The sequence below is a fragment of the Dipodomys merriami genome, unplaced genomic scaffold, assembly GCF_024711535.1.
Source record: "Dipodomys merriami isolate MVZ:Mamm:240054 unplaced genomic scaffold, mDipMer1.0.p SCAF_51, whole genome shotgun sequence".
NCBI classification, from domain to species: Eukaryota; Metazoa; Chordata; class Mammalia; order Rodentia; family Heteromyidae; genus Dipodomys; species Dipodomys merriami.
The window spans coordinates 4,738,107-4,758,133 of record NW_027206080.1 but is presented as its reverse complement, the minus strand read 5'-3'; the positions used below and the strand labels follow the sequence as shown (position 1 = coordinate 4,758,133).

Below are 20,027 nucleotides of genomic sequence, written 5' to 3'. Positions count from 1 at the left end.
TAAACATACCTATAATCCTACTCAGGAGGCTGAGATCTGAGGATTAGGATTCTAAGCCAGCTTGGACAGACAAATTTGAGAGACTTTCATCTCCAAACCAGCAAAAAACTGGAAATGGATGTGTGGCTTAAATGGAAAAGTGCCAGCCATGAGAAAAAGTTGACTGAGAGCATAAGGCCCCCAGTTTAAGCTCCATTAGCACATACCCTCCCCCACCAACCCAATCAAGCAACAAAAAGCCCTTTACTTTCTGTAGAAATGATATAGAATCATTTTAATTTTGAGTTACAAAAATAGTCTACATACGTTGGGGTCAATATATTGGGGTATTTTTCATCTGAATAGATTTTGAATAGGTTTTCCTATCCAAGCTGGCTTGAACCTGCATCTTCAGATCTCAGTCTACTGAGTAACTAGGATTACAGGCATGAGTCTCTAGTGCCTGGCTAGAACTGAGGTTTTCATTCCAAATCTCTAAAACTGTCAGATTATGTGAAATATATGAATAAAATACTGATAAAAAATATTAAACAGCTAGGCGCTGGTGGCTCACACCTGTAATCCCAGCTACTCAGTAGACTGAGGATCAATGTATAAAGCCAGCCTGGGCAGCAAAGTCCGTGAGACTCTTTTTTTTTTTTTGTCGGTCGTGGGTCTTGAACTCTGGGCCTGGGCATTGTCCCTCAGCTCTTCAACTCAAGGCAAGCGCTCTACCACTTGAGCTACAGCGCTACTTCCGGTTTTCTGGTGATTTATTGGAGATAGGAGTCTCACGGTCTTTCCTGCTTGGGCTGGCTTTGAACCGCCATCCTCAGATCTCAGCCTCCTGAGTAGCTAGGATTACAGGCGTGAGCCACCAGCGCCCGGCTTCTGTGAGACTCTTATCTCCAACAAACCACCAGAAAACTGGAAGTGTCAATGTGGCTCAAGTGGTAGAGCACTTGTCTTGAGCTGTAGAGCTGAGAGACAATGCCCAGGCCCAGAGTTCAAGCCCCATGACCAACAACAACAACAAAAAGTTAAACAGCCTGGCACCAGTGGCTCATAACTAGCTACTCAGAAAGCTGAGACCTAAAGATTGGGGTTCAAAGCCAGCCCAGGCAGGAAAGTCCATGAGACTCTTATCTCTAAGTAACCAGCTAAAAATCAGAACTAGAAGCTATAGCTCATAAGTAGAAGCTATAACTCAAGTGGTAGAGCACTACTCTTGAGCAAAAGAACTCAGAGATAGCACTCAAGTCCTGAGTTCAAGCCCCAGGACCAGTGCATTAAAAAGAAAATAACAGTTAAGCAATCTTATGGAACCTTATTACCTCATTGCTGGGTCCAGCAATGGAAGACGCCAAAGACTCTTCTAAGTCCTCTGCCAACAGGGACATGCTTTCCCTTGAGGTGACAGACACTAGACCATTATTTCTAGAGAAAAGGACAGGAACACCACCATAGGAGCCAGCACCCAAAATGCCATCTCCTGGAATAGAAAAACAAACAAACAAAAAGAGGACACAAGTAGTACAACACACTGTTTAAAATTAACCAAGTGAGAGGGCACCTATACATGTGCGTGCGCACACACAGGCACAGGCACAGGCACAGGCACAGGCACACACACACACACTGTTTAAAATTAACCAAGTGAGAGGGCACCTATACATGTGCGTGCGCACACACAGGCACAGGCACACACACACACACACATACACACACACACACGCGCGCGCGCGCACACACCCCCAGAGTACAATCTGCTGTCTAAAGCCCACCTCTCTCTCTCTGTCTCTCTGTCTCCATCCCACCATCGAGGCCCCATGCAAGAATCAGACTCCATGGGCTTCATTCTGTGCCCACACCTGCATTGCCCTCTGCATAGCCCCTCTGAGCAGAACATCTGCTGGACTTGTCTGAACTATCCCCAGCTCCAGGTCCAGGCATCTGGGATTTTCCTTGCTAGGGGTCTAGACCACGTAGGTGAGGAGAAAGTCAACCTCACCAACTAGGATAAACCATTACTTCTTTCAGTGTCATTTCTTTTCTTCTTGATCACTTACCCTGGGAAAAATGTTACTATTTTGCCCATAAATGTAAAGGTTTGGGAACCCTTTTCCCTTTGGTTTTCAGATGGGTTGTGATGTCAACCGTTGTACCCTGGTATTAAATATCACCATGACACTTAAAAAGAAGCAGGCCTAAAGCAATGCCTATGGAAAGATAACAAAACGAACAGGAATGACTACCAATCATGCCTCTGAAAAGTGGCTACAATACCTTGTGCAGTGAAGACAATTTTCTCTGGGGGGAGAGAGGACTTCCCAGTCCCCGTAGAGCATATATAAACTGTATTCTCAGTGTATAGGTAGGCTGCCTGGCTTGAAAAATTTGGGACCATCAATCGACATGTAATGAGATCTTCAGACTGAAAATTAAATTAAGATTATATTTAAGAGAAATGAAATATAGGGCAAAAATAAAGGAGGGGGTAACAATGCTTGATAATATAATTTTTACTTTACTCATGTAACTGTAACCCTCTCTGTACAGTATCTTTACAATAAAAATGTATATTAAAAAAGGAAAAATGAAATAAAATACTTACATGATTTTATAGTCACATTTTGTCATGACACTACCCCATAAAACATGATAAAATGCTAAGTCATTGATTCTCCTGTGAAAACCTAAATACTACCCAAAGTGATTTATAAAATAAGAGACAAGAGACTTGCAAATATTGCACAGGGAGATTTGTATATCTTCAAAATCCCTATGCTGAAACTGACTCTCCAAAATTCCTAGAGGATGTATTAGCAGGTGGGGTCTTGAGAGGAGGCTGTGAGGCCTCTGCCCTAAGCAGCATTAGTGCTCTCAACGGGCATCCCACAGAGGACAAGAGAAACTTCCTCCCTGTGAACACACACAGCGAGATTAATCTAGGAAAGCAACTAACACCAAAAGTAAGAGAATTAGCAAAACATGGGTTGAAGGCTGGGAGGCTCAAATGAGTCCTACTAAGAAAAAAAATTTAAAAAAAAAGAAAAAAGAAAAAAGATTCAAGACAATCAGTCAGACACTGTAATACAAACCTAAATGCAACGAATGAATGACAACTACCACCTTGGCCTCCCTCATGAACATGGGTCCTTAGCAACATACTCAGTTGCTGTCCACAGCTCACCTCATGAGTCTGCCTTCTCAGCTTAGCATATCTCTGAGGAGTTCCTAGCACCAATGCCTACAAATACAATCCCTTTTTCTGTAATACATAGGGCTCAAAACTGAACCTTGTAGTATTTCCAAGCCCTGTAGAAAACCTCAAAGAGCATGATCTCCGAGAGTGCAGAGTGGTTTCAGCAGTCAGTGTGTTGCTGACTTTTGTGATTGAACTTACCTGAAAAGGTGGGCTATACTGGGTGACTTCCACAGTGACTGCATCAGACTTTTGGGAGCCATTATCTTCTACAGTTATCAGGGAGTAGTAGATGAGGCAGGGACTGTCAGCAGGGTGCCAAGCTGCTGCCAAGACCAGGAGCCCATCACTAGCCAAAAACAAAGAAAACCACAGCCTCTTTGGAAACAGCCTGGAAGTTCTTACAGACTTAAAAACACACTCACCACATATACTAACAATCTTATTCCCAGTTTCTAACCCAGTGGAAGCAAAAGGCCTGCTCAGATGAACACATACTAAACTGAGAAAACCTAATGTCTTTTTTTATGAGCTGTTCTTGGGGTTTGAACTCAGTGCTTGGGCATCGTCTCTGAGCTTTTGTACCACTTGAGCGACAGCTCTTGTGGTGTTTTGTGGGTTAATTAGAGATACAAGTCTCATGGACTCTACTGCCTGGGCTGGCTTCCAAAAACAATCCTGAGATCTCAGCCTCCTGAGTAGGTACAATTACAGGGGTGAGGCACAGTGATGGGCTAACCCAACATTTTTCAACTGCTGAATAGATAAATAAGCCTGGTGTACTCACACAATGCAATACTATTTGGCAATGAAAAGAAACACATTATCAATTTCAAATGCACTAAGTGAAAGAAACTAGACTCAAGTCTGTAATTCAACAGAATTCAAGAATATTTTTTCTCCAGTTTGGAATGTGTTGCTTGTGTCCTAAAGGCCTATAAGAACACTGCATAAGGAATGCTGGAGTGGGGTCTCAGAGGAAGGAACCCTGGGGTTTCCCTTCCCACATGGAGCACGGGTCAACCAGTCCTGAAGTGCCTATGAAGGCACTGTGTGACAACCAGTAAGCATGGTACCATGCATCGTGCCACAACGCAGAGACACGGTTAACAAATAACATCCTTAGAGTGATGTGAGGACCAGTTTTCCTTGACATCTTTGTAAAACAAAACAAAACAAAAAGCCTTATTTGAAAGTCATGAAGCTGGGCTGAGAAGTTGGCTCAGTGGTAGAGAGCTTGCCTTGCAGGCATGAGGCCCTGGGTTCGATTCCTCAGCACCACATAAGCAAAAAGAAAAAAGCTGGAAGTGGCGCTGTGGCTCAAGTGGTAGAGCGCTAGCCTTGAGCTGAAGAGCTGAGGGACCGCACCCAGGCCCAGAGTTCAGGCCCCATGACCGGACCAAAAAAAAAAAAAAAAAAGTCATGAAGCTATTTTAATAAAATTCTGAGAAGTAATAAAGGTGATAAATTTAAGATAAAAAAGTCCAAGGTTTAAAATGAAAATACCTATGTGGAATTTACCAGTATTTAGTAAAAGAATTTATAAGTCTGTACACTGAAATATAGATTCAGGCTGTCAGATTGAAGCACTGGATAAAATAGGGAACATTGTTAACACTCAGAACAGGTATTGCTCCCAAGCAGAAGACACTCACACAGGGGTTGAATTCTCCATATGTCTGACCACAGACCTTAATAACCTGAGAGAGCAGATTCATATTAGCACAGGTAGAGAAGGTTTGAGGAAAAGTGCAAGCTTACTAAGACTGAGGCTGTCACAGGACAAGTGGGAAGCAAAGCTCCAGAACAGCAATTCATAAGCACAGTTTGTTCTGTCCCCCATTTTATCTGAACACTCACTGTGAAACCCACAGGGGCTATGTATAAGCAGCACGCTTCTATTTCTAAAAGTCCACTACAGATAGGTGAAAATATGTACACTGTATGTAACCAAAATGTTTGTCAAGGGATGTAAACACTACTATTTCAGCTCTCTGGTAACTTTTAGAAGGCTTTCAGACTAAAGAAGGAGGGGCTGGGGGTTTAGTCCAGTGGAAGGGTGCGGGCAAGGCCCTGGGTTCGGTCCTCAGCCCTGGGGAAAAAAAAAAAAAGAAGGAGCACAATGGATTGGAGATGTGGCTCAGTGGTGCCAGTTGTGAGCGTAGGAATAGTACATTAAGAGCCCAACAGCATAAAGAGAAACTCACATAGAGGTAACTACTATGCTATCCCTGCATGCAAAATTAGTTACTACACTAAATAAAAACACAGTAAACATTGTTATCAAACACATGAAAAACAGTCTTCGATTTTTTACTTTTTCTGGACACAGTGTCTCACTATGTAGCCCAGGTTTAACCAGTACTCGTTATCTTCTTGCTTGGCCTCCCATGGGCTCCCATGTGAGCCACCACACACAGCCACAGCATCGTTTATAAGAAGAATTCACTGTAAGCATAAACCATGACCAAGTTCTCACTGTACTATCAAGAGAAAGCCTAGTCCCATTCTTGGCCTGCTTAGCCTAGCCATCAGCTAAGCCACCAGAGCTCCCTCAGAACACAAATGCCCAATGTCACCACAAGACATAGACTACAGCTTGGGGCAGTCACAAGGACAGCAGAAGGGCAGTCTTGGCATCACCTGAAGACAAAGTGAGGAAAGAACTGCTCTAGCTGAGAGTAGAGAAGCGACAGTTCTTATAGACAGCCACCCTGGTAAGAACATACTGCTTTCAAGTGGGAAAGCCTCTGTTCTCGGATGAACTAGTGTCTAGGTGACAGCAAGACTGCGCAGGAGGCTGAGCAGGGCTGAGAATGGTACTAGCAGCTAGCATAAATGACTTCTCAAGTAAGTTGCTATGGCTTAGTGCTTATGTTTTACACGACAGGTGTTTGAAATCTGGCTTCCCACTTACTAGGTAGGCACTTCACTGCTGAACCATCTAGTCTGTAATCTAATTTCTTTACAACAAATTCACTGCTTACCAGTTTTGTTTCAAGTCCAAATAGCGAATGTTGACTCCTTCTTTAATAGCTTCATAGTTGCTTTCAGATCCCTGGATGGAAATATCAAAATGTAAGGTTGCTAGGACAGACTTTTTACCTCTGCATCCTGGCACCCAGGGAGGTGCCACCACAGCTGTGGCAGCAGTTGTGGAGAGGAACATACACTTGAAACCATAATTTAAACAAGTAAATACTTAATCAGTAAGTTCCAATATAGGTTGGGATTGAACCCCCTACTACTTCTGCTTATTTGATGGCCCTAGCCTCTCAGATTATATAGAAATGTGTTCAGATAGATAAGGCAGGAGGACTGGTGTGGTGGCATGTACCAGTAACCCAGCACTCAGGAGAATCATAAAGTTGAGCCTAGACTAGGCTAATTAGCAAGATTATAAAAAACAACAAAAAAATAAGCAAACAAAACGAAAATAAGGAAGGAATATCATCATACACCATAAACATGAGCCAGAAACATAAACATTATTGTTCCTCACCCAAATAGCATCAGTGATGTTTTCCTTTAGAGCTCGATGTACATCCCAAGTGTGTGCTAGTTTCTCTGAGGAGTCATCCAATTCCCATTTACTGATGTTTGAGTTTGTCAGACTATAGAAGCTCGAGTTTCCTTTGTCCCAAAGAACACCAGCCAACTGCACAGTGAAGGGAAAATGCTTACAAATTGGATTCTTGAATTTCATGCTTTATGGCTATGTAACTGTCATCTCACCAGAATCCCTCACTCAGGATTTGAAGGAAGAAAAGTTCCTGAAATAGACCTTGAAAACAAAGTAGGACCTCCACATGCACAAAGAAACAGAGCACAAAAGAATCAGGAAGAGAAGAGCTGAGGGATGGTCAAGTTACCATGTCCATGTTCAGGGAACAAGTCCTGTTAAACCGGAAAACAATAAGGCCTCTTCCTTTAAAAATTAAGAATGCAGTTTGTTTGCATGCATAAAAATACAATAATGAAACCTGTTAGAATTGATTTAGAAAGGGGGAGAAAGGTAAGGGAGATTGATAGAGAAGATGAGATTGAGTGGAATACATTGTACACATGCCTGCAAATGTCACAATAAAACACCCATGTACCTCCAATGTATGCTAATAAAAAAATAAGAGGGGCTGGGAATGTGGCTTAGTAGTAGAGTGCTTGCCTAGAATGTATAAAGTCCTGAGTTTGATTCCTCAGTACCACACAAACAGAAAAAGCCAGAAATGATGATGTGGCTCAAGTGGTAGAGTACTAGCCTTGAACAAAAGAAAGAAGCTCAGGACAGTGCCCAGGACTTCAAGCTCCAAGACTGTTTAAAAAAAAAAAAAAAAAAACAGGGCTGGGAAGGTGGCTCAGTGGTAGAGCACTTGCCTTGCATGCCTGAGGCCCTGGGTTCGATTCCTCAGCACCACATCACCACATAAGCAAAAAGAAAAAAGCTGGAAGTAGCGCCGTGACTCAAGTGGTAAAGCACTAGGCTTGAGCTGAAGGACAGTATCCAGGCCCAGAGTTCAGGCCCCACAACTGGATCCAAAAAAAAACAAAAAACAAAAAACAAGAGAAGGATGGGAAAGAAAAGTAACTGGGATAAAGGGTGTTCTCCAAGTATGCACAAGGTTCTGAGTTCATTCTCTAGTTCCAATAAAAAAAAACAAGTAATTAAATACATATGGAAGTAAAAAAAGAATGCGAAATTAAATATAGTGGATTCTTGTGTGTAAGACTATAAACCCAGTAAACAGCAAGGTGTTGCCCATGCCTTTTGAGCAGAGCTATTCTTAAACAAGTCTGGGGGGGAAGGGGCATGTGTGAAATTTGTCATGTGTGATGTTGGCTGACAGGCTTACAAAGTAGTAACTGACTTATGAAGCAGATATGTGTTGTCTAAGCTGGATGTCTAAGCTGGTTGTCTAAGCTGAGCAAAGGAAGGTCTTGTCTCTACATCTGTCTCCAAAACTCTGGACAAGGATGGGGAAAAAAGGGCCAGCAGTAAGCAAACGGGACCGGAACAGGTTCCTGGGTAAGATTTACCAGAGTGCAGACAGGCATACAGACAGGAACAGGAAGCCAGTGTGAAATGAGCCGTGAAGGAAGCACCTGGCGATTGACTGAGGCACTGTACAGGAGAGGGAGACCCAAAGAACAGTGTCATGGCTTTAAGCCTCATCATCGGCAAACTAGACACAGGCTGTATACTTCATAGCCTGTCATAATGATTACAAGAGAGGGCAAATGCAGAGCTGCTCGAAGAGCAGACACTCCCCAAAGCATTACCCCATTACCCTCCCTTCCCCAGGCTGAGTGGGGACAGCAGTCCAGTCAACAGGTGTAAATGCAAGCCATTTCCAGAAAGTCTGGGAGGAAGGATGTATTTCACATGAAGGCTAAAAAGTCAAATTAATCTTTAAAAAACACACTCTAGATTTTACATGATGGCTTTGATTTGTATGGAGCCAATGCCAACTTCCCTGAAGCTTTCAACTTACTGGCTTTACTTAGAAACCAAGTTTTTTATTGTAAGCCAGATATATTTTTTTGATGGCATTCTTTTTTAATTTAAATTTTATTGTAAAGGTGATATACAGAGGAGTTACAGTTACATAAGTTAGGTAATGAGTTCATTTCTTTTAGAACAGTGTCCTTCCCTCCCTTACTTTCTCCCACTTTTTCTCTCTTGACTATAGGCACGAGTGCCTATAGTGCTTATCACTGTAGAATTGGTTCACTCTTTGTCCCACCATTTCTGTGATTTACCTTCCCTTCCCCAAATCAGATAAACATAATACAAGACAAAGGGTACAGAAATAAAAAACAGTGACAACAGGGAATAAAACAAAGGAAAAAGAGAAATAACTGAAAACAATACAATAAAAAACCTTGTTTCCATTTCTTGGAGTTCATTTTGATAAGAAGACATTCTTCATTAGTATTGTATTTTGTCAGTCATACGGCTTGGACTCTGGGCCTGAGCGCTGTCCCTCAGCTCTTCAGCTCAAGGCTAGCACTCACCACTTGAGCCATAGCACCACTTCCAGATTTCTGGTGATTAACTGGAGCTAAGAGTATCATGGACTTTCCTGCCCTGGATGGCTTTGAACCTTTATTCTCAGATCTCAGCCTCCCGAGTAGCTAGGATTATAGGCGTGAGCCACCGGCACCAGGCTTCATTAGTATTTTAGGGAAAGTTCTCTACTCCAACCTTAACAAACTACCCAAACTGGTACCTCTTTCCCTCCATTCACAGAAGATAAGCATAAGCCAGACATTTTATAGACTTACCATGAGGTCACTACTTGGAGACAAAATTCCGAAAAGGGAAGAAACACGGCGACCGATTCCTGAGAGCATGCCATGCCCCTGGGGCAAGGTGTGCTGGTGAATCTTCCCAGAGCTTTCAGGTATCAACCGGATCAGCTGGCATCCAACTGAGGACAAAATAAAACTTCCTCCCTGTAAATAAATAAGGTGAGATTAGTTCAGAAAAACAACAATAAGTTCAGGAAAACAATTATGATCATGAGAAGTAGTGAAAAAATGGTTATAGTGCTTAAGGCATGGCTCAAGTAGTAGAGTACTCACCTATCAAGTGCAAGGTCCTACCTTCAAAATCCATACCAGAAAAAAACTTCAATTCAGAGAAAAAAATATTCCCATGTTATACAAATCTAAATGAATAAACAGAAAATTTCCCATTTTCTTTTTTCTTGACATAGGGCTTGAACTCTGGGCCTGGGCGTTGTCCCTGAGCTCTTCAATTCAAGGCAAGTGCTCTACCATGTAAGCCATAGAGCCACTTTGGGTTTTCTAGTGGTTAATTGGAGATAAGAGTCTCATTGACTTTCCTGCCCGAGCTGGCTTTGAACTACAATCTTCAGATCTCAGCCTCCTGAGGAGCTAGGATTACAGGCTTGAGCTACCAGTGCCCGGCTTAAATTTTCCATTTCTGAATCTGATTTTTAAAATTATAGGCGGACCATATTGCAGCTCAACAAATTAAGTGTTTTATTTCTTTGGTATAATTAGAGTAGATGCTTGCATGCATGCTTTAGCGTCTGTTTCTAAGCTACTCTCGTAAGCAATCTTAAGGAGATTAACACCACTCACTTCTACTGGATAGGGACATGTTAATCCTATGAGGGAAGCCCGCAGCCCCTTTCACCTAGCTGCTCTCAATCACAGGCCTTCATTCTTCTGTTCCTTGTTCTTATTTAATAGTCTATCCTTCCCTGGACTCCTTGGCCAGAACCCCTATTTTCAGTCATTCTAATTTCACTGCCAATCTGAGCCATGGCTTTCCCATAAATAAAGGAATTTCCCCCATACCTGCACTGCAGTCAGAAACATGCAAATCTTATCGCCTCCCAAATCCACACAGGTCTCCGTGTAGGTGTCCTCTCCAGCAAGGCTTGGCCAATAGCGGATGGATCCCTCTCTGGTGGCAACCATAACAGCCACAGCCTGAAAACAAAACCACAGCCCAGTCAGTAACCACATAAAAGAAGGCTTTACTACCTGGGAGTCTGACAACAGGTGATATTAGACACAAGAACTGTTTCAAAACTGGTAAAAATAGTCTAATTGGGAAATTAATTGACTTTCCCTCCTTTGCATGGTTCTATGAATTTTAACATGTGGAGTGTAATTAACCACATACCATAAGGGTATTTAACAGTCCCGCCTTCCTCAACCCCCTTAGTGCTGTCCCTTGCAATCATGCCCTGACACACCTTAACCCTAGCAATCCAGTGCCCACAGCTGTAGCCCTCTCTGAGGACACAGAACAGTGAGATCACACAGAGGAGCACAGCAGTCAGACTTTGCTCCTTAGCCGAGCTGAGACTCATCCAGGCAGCTATAGCATCTGAGGTCCATTTCATTTTGCTGTTGGTGTCACCCATCCCTTGAGTGTAGCTTGCTAAAGATCTGTGTTAATTCCTAGCTTTGGTATCACCTTCACATATAGTTTTGTGTGACTGAGGATCAAAATTTGAAGCCAAACCCAGCAGGAAAGCCTGTCAGACCTTATCTCCAATTAAATACCGAAAGGCCAAAGTGGAGCTGTGGCTCAAACAGCAGAGAACTAGTCTTGAGCACAAAAGTTCAGGGGCATCGCCCAAGCACAGAGTTCAAGCCTAGGATCAACACAAAAAATTCCATTATGGGTATCAAATTTTCTTGGTCCATTCATCCACTGTAGGGCATCTGGGCTCCTTCCATAGCTTGGCTACCATGAATAATGCAGCAAGGAATATAGATGTGCAAGTATATCCTCACCTGTAATATTCTGGATGCTCAAAAGTGGTATGGCTGGGTCACAGGGTAGTTCTATGTTTTTTGTTGTTTTTTTTGCGGAATCTCCAAACTGTCTTTCAAAGTAGTTGCACTAGTTTATGCTCCCACCAGCAGTGTAATAAGGTTCTTTTTCCTGACATCCACACCAGCATTTATAACAATAAATGTATAATGATAAATTTGTATTCTTGATGATGGCCAATCTTACTAAGGTGAGATGGAATCTCAATGTTGTTCTCATTTGTATTTCCTTTAGAGATGCTGAACATTTCTTTTTGTGTTTACTGGCCATTCTTACTTCTTCTTCGATGACTGCATTTAACTCCTTTGCCCATTTATTATATTTGGTTTACTTCTTCTTTGAGAGTTTAGTTTCTTGAGCTGGCTATTAGGCCCTTGTCGGATGTATAGCAGGTAAAGATCTCCTATTCTTTAGGCTATCTTTTTAGCTTGGTAACGATGTACTTTGCTGTGCAGAAACTTTTTAGCTTGATGCAGACTCATTTGTCCATTCTCTCTCCAATCTGTTCCCCTGGAACTCTACTCAGGAAATCCCTGACTGTGATAACAACTTCTAAAGTTTTTCCTATTCATTACTACAGTAGCTTAAAGGTTTCATGTCTTGGTTAGCTTTTAGACCACATACCTGAACCGAATGTGTTTCACCTGAGGCTGCAGAGTAAGACAGGGCCACCAGGTCAGTGCTCAAGTGGAGATCACTAAGTGGCAGCTGAAGCTCCTTGCAAACCGACAACTGCAGAATCAATCAAACAGAAATTCTTTCACATTAATGCTTGGAAGGCCAAGATATTTCTTCCCCTCCACCATAAGCCATTCTTAGAGGCTCAGTTACCAGAAGTGGGCCTCAGGACCTGCAGCAGCTGTATTTCACAAGATAAACCATGCCTACCCAGCCCAGCCATGCCCTGCTCAGTCCCCTGCTCTCCCTGCTCTGATAATAAAAGTAGCAAGGGGGCTTGGGGCACAAGAGGGCTCTACTGTTGCAGATTTCCCAGGGCCTTTGAGAGGATGAGGCTGGTTAAGGAGAATGGGTTGGTCCATGACCAAAGTTCTGCCAGTGGGGTGGTATACAAGAAAATAAAGTATCATGAAAAGGACTGCCTCTGCTGGCATCACTTCCACAGACATGGTGGGTATTAAGTACTGTGGTAGGCCCAAACAGAGTAAATGCACAGGAAAAAAGTCTCTGTGTGGAGGCTGGGGATTTAGCTCAGTGGAAAAGTAGTTGCCTAGCAAGTACAGGGCATGCACGCGCGCACACACACACACACACACACACAGCATGCACACACACAGCATGCACACACACAGCATGCGCGCGCGCGCGCGCGCGCGCACACACACACACACACACACACACACACACAGAGCAACTAGGACCCTGTGTGCCTAGGTAAAGTGGTATGTGACAGGAAGCAGAGGAATGCAGTGGACAGACTAAGTCCATTTTCCAGAAAAGGCCAAACTATAAGGAAGAAGATGCTAAAGCTTGGAGCAGCTGCAGAACCAAGAGAATTCACCTGGTGAGAAACTCAAGCTTCATCTTTTACTATGAAGACAGTGACACCACTGAATCTGGTGCTCTGGGGTTTTTGGAAGAGAAGAAACTACAGATGTCCATTTTAAAAATTATTAAAAGAGAAGACACTTTTTGTTACCAACATACAAATCTGTATGCATGCTCAGTACCTGACATCACAGATAATGCATAGACTAAGCTTTTACCTTAGTCACAGGTGACGGAGTAATCTTCCAAATGAGGAGTTTCTCTTTGCAAACCAGATAAGCCCATCCACTTTCATCCACAAAGACAGACAGTGGATCGTCAACTAAAAGGGAAAAATGAGGCATGCAATTAATCTTAAATTGCAACTGTTTAAATTTCCTTATAGCACATGCTTCAACAGAACAAGTAATAAAAATGCACAAAAAGATTAATTCACTACAGCCAGATGTGTGAGGCATGCCTCTAATATCAGCTACTTGGGAGATTGAGGCAGGTGATGGAAAGGTAAGTGCAGTCCAGGTAAAGTTAGTGTGAAACCCTCAACAAAATACAAAGGAAATGGGTATGTGGTTCAATGGGTACCTGCCCAGAATGTGTTGAGGCCTTAAGCTCAAATCCCAGTACTGCTCAAACATGAATTACCAAAAAAAAAAAGGAAAAAGAATATAGAAAAGCACTATTCCAAAAAAGCACAAAGGACTAGAGGTGAATCCTTAATGAAAGAACTGAAGCAATGGAGGGCACTCGGCACTCGCAGTCTCTCTATTCTTACTCTTAGGCACTCTTTTTAAGTTTGTGTTCACTGCCCACCCCCAACTCCTACACCTAGTTCTCTGTCAGCAGAACGTTCTAAGTAGTATGAACTGATACACACAGCTCCTAAGATACTACATGGAATACATTAATGAAGGTGGAACTCCATCTTACTCTATTATTGCTTTTTTATTAGCTTACATTAGCTGTACAAGGGAGGGCTTCATTGTAACATTTTCACACAAATACAAATCATCTCTCTCCCTTAATGCTCTCCCTTATTTCCCTTTCTTAAATAGTTTAAACTGATTTCATTGTTCAATTTATACATTAAAAAACAAACTACTCCAATTACATTCCTCCTCATTCATTCCCATGGTTAGCTACTCCTTTCTAGTTACTTACCCTTACTGCATTATTAAACCAATAATGCAAAGCACTAGGTTTTTGGCTTTTTAATTTGTTTTGTTTTGCCAGTCCTGGGACTTTTACTTAGGGCTTAGGCACTGACCCTGAGCTTCTTTTGCTCAGCGCTTTACCACTTGAGCCACTGTGCCAACTCTGGCTTTTTTATGTGGTACTGAGGAATCAGACCCAAGGCTTCCTGCGTGCTAGGAAAGAACTCTAACCCTAAGCCACATCGCCTCTCCCTGCCACACCTGTTTTTGTTAAATAGTTAATCTTATACCTGATTGACTTTTGAAATGGTTCTGAATTTTGCAGAAATGACACAACCATTAAAAACTTAATGTGTTGTGTTAAAATAATTGATTCTCAAATTTATATCTCAATTGAGTGAAAAATTAGCTAGATTCCCTGTTCCTCTCCATAGGTAAAAGTATCCCAGAGAAAGGCAATGGTCAACCTCCATGCCAGACCCAGGTTTTGTCTGAATTGCTAATGGGAGCAAAGATGCCACTTACCCTCAGCCATTGTTAGGGCTTCCATGACTTTCACAGGGAGAGATGATCCAAATGTTTTTACATCATAGTTCACAAACTCCATTATGGACTGGTGTGGGACTGTCCGTGTAGGTGTTCCTCTAAAGAAAAGATACCATATCAAATAACTCTACTCACTTATTGACATTTTCTACTATCTTAGTCTTTATGCATGTGATCACACAATAAGGAGATTTTTGGTAACAAAATGATGCAGTGTACCAGTGGAGGAAAAAGGATCATGTGTATTGTGAATACTTGGCTTCAGATCCTATGTTCAGTCATTGAAATGTATAAATATATGTCTCTTCTCAGGAAATCAGTACTTAATTTTCTACCAGTACTGGAGCCTGAACTCAACACACTCTCACTGGGCTCCCACCCACCCCACTCTCAGCTGATTCTCACCACCTGAGCCCTGCTTCTAGCTCAGCACTTTGAAGAGCACTTTTCTAAACACATGGGTATAGTATATTCAATTATAATCCTTCTTTAAAGGACTGAATAATTTTTTCTTTCCTTCTTTCCCTCCCTCTCTCTCTCTCCTTTTTGCCTTTCTTTCTTTTTTTTCTTTCTTTCTTTTTCTCTCTCTCTCTCCATTCCTTTCTTTTCTTGTGCTGGTCCTAGGGCTTCAACTAAGGGCTCAGGCACTTTCCCTGAACTATTTTGCTCAAGGTTGGTGCTCTACCACTTGAGCCACAGTTCCACTTCTGGCCTTTAGGTGGTTAACTGGAAATAAGAACCTCACAGACTTTCCTGCCCAGGCTGGCTTTGAACCACAATCCTCAGATCTAAGCCTTCAGAGTAGCTAGGATTACAGGTGTGATCTACCACTGTGTGGCTGAATAATTTTTATATATAAATTTTAACAGAAAGTCAAAGACTCAACATTTGTTGTTTTCCTGTAAAGAAAATTTACTATTGAAAGATGAGCAGAAGAAACTAATGAGGAATACATGTTACCTGCTTCTGAAGTTCTGGATTAGTTTAGACAGGAGGAAAAGCAAAATTCCATTAGTCATATGGATTGGTGCTCCTACTTGTTCTACAGAAGACTTTTCCCCATAGCAGATCTACAAAGTTAAATTTTATTGCCAAAAGCCCTGCAATTACCAATAAACAGTCACAAAATAGTTGTGTATCAGACCCTAAACAATTATTCAGGGGCTATGAGATCTGTTCTTTTTGCATGTGTGTGTGCCAGTCCTAGGCCTTGAATTTAAGGTCTGAACACTGGCCCTGAGCTTTTTGCTCAAGCCGAGCACTCTATCATTTGGGCCACAACTCTACTTCCTGCTTTTTGGTGGTTAGTTGGAGTTAAGAGTTTCAGGACTTTCCTGCCCAATCTGCCTTCCTTCAAACAGCCTTCTGAGTAGCTAGGATTACAGGTGGGAGCCACCAACACCCAGTCAGCTTTTTTTTTTTTTTTTTTTTGATGGCACTACTTCAGTTTGAATTCAGGGCCTCACCCTTGCTAGGCAGGCACTCCACTACCTCTATCTAGTCTTTTTTCATCCAGGTTATTTTTTTAGATAGAGTCTTGCTGCTTCTTCCCAGGGATACAGCTAGATGTCAAAATGCCCGTTTTAGGCTTTCTGTGGTAGCTGAGATGACAGGTGTGTACACAACTTCTTTTGTCCAGGTGAAGTCTTGAATGCTTAGCTGTGGCCTGGCACAGTCACTCTCCCATTCTCAACCTCCGAAGTAACTAGAATTATGTAGGTTTGAGCAACTAGTACCCAGGAAGGCTCCCTGCAAGAGGTCATTTCTCCTTCCTTATTTGAATCATTATTATTATTTTCTCCTATCTTACTGATGCCAAGGCATTCCAGAACAATACTAAGAGTATGAAGAGTGGGTTGGGTACCAGTGGTGTACACCTGTATTCCTAGCTATTCAGGATGATGAGATCTAATGATCTCTCTCTCTCTCTCTCTCTCTCTCTCTCTCTCTCTCTCTCTTTCTCTCTCACACACCCACACACCCACACACACACACACACACACACACACAAAACCAAGGTAATGTGAAGGGCTTTATTTCATTTTAAGTAACTGACCTTCAAAAAACAGATTTTGTCTTTTATCCAGACAATTTTTCATATTTCTACTTGATAAGGTATGGTGTACAAAGATGAAAACATTTTCCTCCCATTCCTTGAGAATTTGGAAATTAAGCGTATTTCTATTATGGTAACATAATTATCTGTATTAAGGTTCTGTAAGAATCTGTTCTCTTTGACATAGGATATAACTGGAAACAATGATATTATCAAGACCTTGGACTGGAGGATATACATACATACCTGAAGAATGCCTCGTGTGCTTTCCTAACCTTGAGAAGTTTAAAAGGTGCAATCTGAGTTGGGCACTGGTGGCTCATATCTATAGTTCCAGTTACTCAGGAGGCTGAAATCTGAAGATCGCAGTTCAAAGCCAGCCTGGGCAGGAAAGTCTGTGAGATTCTTTTTTTGGGTCCGGTTGTGGGGCCTGAACTCTGGGCCTGGGCCACAGCGCCACTTCCAGCTTTTTTCTTTTTGCTTATGTGGTGCTGAGGAATCGAACCCAGGGCCTCAGGCATGCAAGGCAAGCGCTCTACCACTGAGCCACCTTCCCAGCCCTCTGTGAGATTCTTATTTCCAATTAACCACCAGAAAACCAGAAGTGGCACTATGGCTCAAGTGGCAGAGTGGTCGCCTTGAACTGAAGAGCTAAGGGACAGCACCCAGGCCCAGAGTTCAAGCCCTATGACCGACCAAAAAAAAAAAAAAAGTACAGTCTGAGATTGCTTAACAAAATTTCCATCAAGGGTTAGAGATCAGAGTAGAGTGCTTCTCTAGTGCATTTACTTTTGATTTGATCTCCAGCATTGAAAAAAAGTTTCATCAAAGCAAAATTTAAAAAGTCCAATCACTATTCTTGCTGCCCTTATATAATATATAATTAGGTCTAATCTGATGAGAATGAAGTCATTACTCTGATTATCTCTGGTAGAAGTAGGAGAGAAAAAAAAATCATTTTTGAAGAAGAACTTGCAGTCTTGATACCTGTCTTCCTTCCCTCCTTCCTTCCTTCCTTCCTCCCTTCCTTCCTTCCTTCCTTCCCTCCTTCTCTTTCTTTTTTCTACCTGTAGCCTGGACAGGATCCTGAATTTTCTAGGTTCTATCAGTCCAATTTTCTTTATGGGACCAGGAATAATTACTATACTCCTAAGGCCCTGAAACTGGGCAACTCAACATAAATATCAAATTAAACCATCCAATGTCATAACCAGAGACATTTAAATTGCAAACCAGGATAAAAAGTGGATCATAAGGGGCTGGGAAGTTGGCTCACTGGTAGAGCGCTTGCCTTGCATGCCTGAGGCCCTGGGTTTGATTCCTCAGCACCACATAAGCAAAAAGAAAAAAGCCGGAAGTGGTGCTGTGGCTCAAGTGGTAGAGTGCTAGCCTTGAGCTGAAGAGCTGAGGGACAGCGCCCAGGCCCAGAGTTCAGGCTCCACAACTGGACCCCCCCCCCAAAAAAAAAAAGTGGATCATAAATCATGTTATGGGCAGCTTTCCCAAGTCCTCAGAACAAGAAGCCTAGCACAATGAGAGGCTTGCCAAAGAATTTTCTCTCTTGTTCCTACTATTAACAGGAATATGCTGTGTTCTAATATCAGTAGTTTCTGCAGATGAGATAAACTTTGAAACATTAAACTCAAACCTTTACATGACTTAAAACATCCTTTGGTCCACCTAGTGGGTAACTCTAACAACATCTCCAAGGCAGCTATGCAATCATTCAAATTGTACTCGTGGTCGCTTTACAGAGTTAAAACTTCTAGGCCCATTTGTTCAATATTCTTCAATTTAATCCTGTTTGTGGTACACTGTAAGAATTGCTAGGTAGGCTAAAACTTTAACTCAGTGATACAGTGCTTGGCTGGCATGTACAGGCACTAGGTTTGATTCCCAATACTGCAAAATGAAGGATTGAAAATTTCTACCTAGTAAACAAGGAAGAAAATGTGCAGTTGCAGAGACTCTAAAGTTTTCACAAGGATTTTAGTGAAACAGGGTTAAAGGGTTAAGGACCCATGTAAAAAGGAGAAACATTTCCTGCTCCTCATTGCAGGAAATGGAAGTTGAAGACGCCTTGCTAACACTTCTTGTTGCCCACAGATAAATACACTGGGTATCTTACAAGCTGAGTTGGAAAAAGAAACACGGAACACAGTCTTCATTTAAAACAGATTGCTCATCTGGCTCATTCGGAGATGCGTTTGGTTCGTGGGCCACCGGCAGGTAGCCGTCCATCAAATGTCAAATAGTTTGGATAGAACGACAATGACAACCATAACAAAACACCACAAAGAAACGTATGATCATGATTGCACTGTCAACTGTGGACGGCTTATTAAGACTGGAACACCAGAAAGAGGGTAGTAGCACTCAAACGCCTGCGTTTTGCTCTCTCACCTAGAGAGAGCTTAACCTTAAGTAGGAACTGGAGTTTCTGACGCAAAGAGCTGCGAGTCAACCGATAACCCAGTCCAAGTAAAGGCCCGTATCCTTCCCAGGGCCCGCCCCCGCCACGCACGGGCGAAGGGCCGAGTCCGCAGGGCGCGACCCGGCCAGACGACCACCTACCTACCTGGAACTCAGAGAGCTCCGCCGGCCTACCGGCGAGAAGAGCGCCGGGGAGCCGCCGGCAGCCCCCACAGGCAGACCTCGCCTGCCGGCCGCGCGGGGTGTGGACGCTGGCCCAACTCCGGCCAGGGGGGCTCTCCTGGGCCCGGGGCCCGGGGTCCGCGGAGAGGGGACAGCCGGGAACATGACTGCAGAAGGCCGCGGCGGACCGCTTCAGCTTCACCACAGAAGCGCGGGCCTTGCGCGCTCGGAGTTGAACGCCCAGGGGGCGGGGAGGCGCGTGTCGAGGACGTCAAGACGTCACACGTCAAGACGCACCGCCAGTGCCCCTCCGCGACGCGACGCTCCAAGCCGGGGGGCGTGTTCCGAGGGGGCCAGCGAGCGCACAGCGATGACGAAAGCACCGCGCCCGGTCTTTGAGGGAGGAGGACGCACAGCGTTGATGTCAAGAAGCGTCGCCGCGGGGCGTGGCTGGGATGAGATGGGCGCGCTGGAGCGCGAAAGGCCCAGCTCTTGCGGAGCGAGCCCGGGAAGTCAGCGGTCTGCAGTCTCTGCGAGGTTATGGGTCTCGGGGTCTCCGGGATGGGAGGCCGGGGTTGTCGTGGGGTTTCTGGGACAGAGGCCGGGGTTTTCTCGGGGTCTTTGGAACCGAGGCCGGGGTTGTATCGGGATCTCTGGGACGGGAGACCGGGG

The 20,027-nt window shown here is 43.4% G+C and overlaps 1 protein-coding gene and 1 long non-coding RNA gene across 2 annotated transcripts in view; one reads left to right on the top strand and one right to left on the bottom strand.

Moving 5' to 3' along the window:
• The window catches only part of Nup133 (nucleoporin 133), a 46,694-nt gene extending 27,096 nt beyond the window's left edge, over positions 1–19,598 (bottom strand). Inside the window, exons 1-11 of the mRNA XM_069998179.1 lie at positions 19,339–19,598; positions 14,684–14,802; positions 13,226–13,329; positions 12,126–12,233; positions 10,511–10,645; positions 9,467–9,637; positions 6,687–6,842; positions 6,172–6,242; positions 3,386–3,533; positions 2,266–2,413; positions 1,314–1,471 (exon numbers count right to left, since the gene is read on the bottom strand). Coding sequence (XP_069854280.1) covers positions 1,314–1,471; positions 2,266–2,413; positions 3,386–3,533; positions 6,172–6,242; positions 6,687–6,842; positions 9,467–9,637; positions 10,511–10,645; positions 12,126–12,233; positions 13,226–13,329; positions 14,684–14,802; positions 19,339–19,520 — 1,500 coding nt within the window. The 5' untranslated portion in view covers positions 19,521–19,598. The remainder of the gene's footprint in view (positions 1–1,313; positions 1,472–2,265; positions 2,414–3,385; positions 3,534–6,171; positions 6,243–6,686; positions 6,843–9,466; positions 9,638–10,510; positions 10,646–12,125; positions 12,234–13,225; positions 13,330–14,683; positions 14,803–19,338) is intronic.
• Positions 19,599–19,665: 67 nt separating this feature from the next.
• LOC138810847 (uncharacterized) overlaps positions 19,666–20,027 on the top strand; it is a 2,793-nt gene continuing 2,431 nt past the window's right edge. Inside the window, exon 1 of the long non-coding RNA XR_011367247.1 lies at positions 19,666–19,892. This is a non-coding gene — a long non-coding RNA (uncharacterized lncRNA). The remainder of the gene's footprint in view (positions 19,893–20,027) is intronic.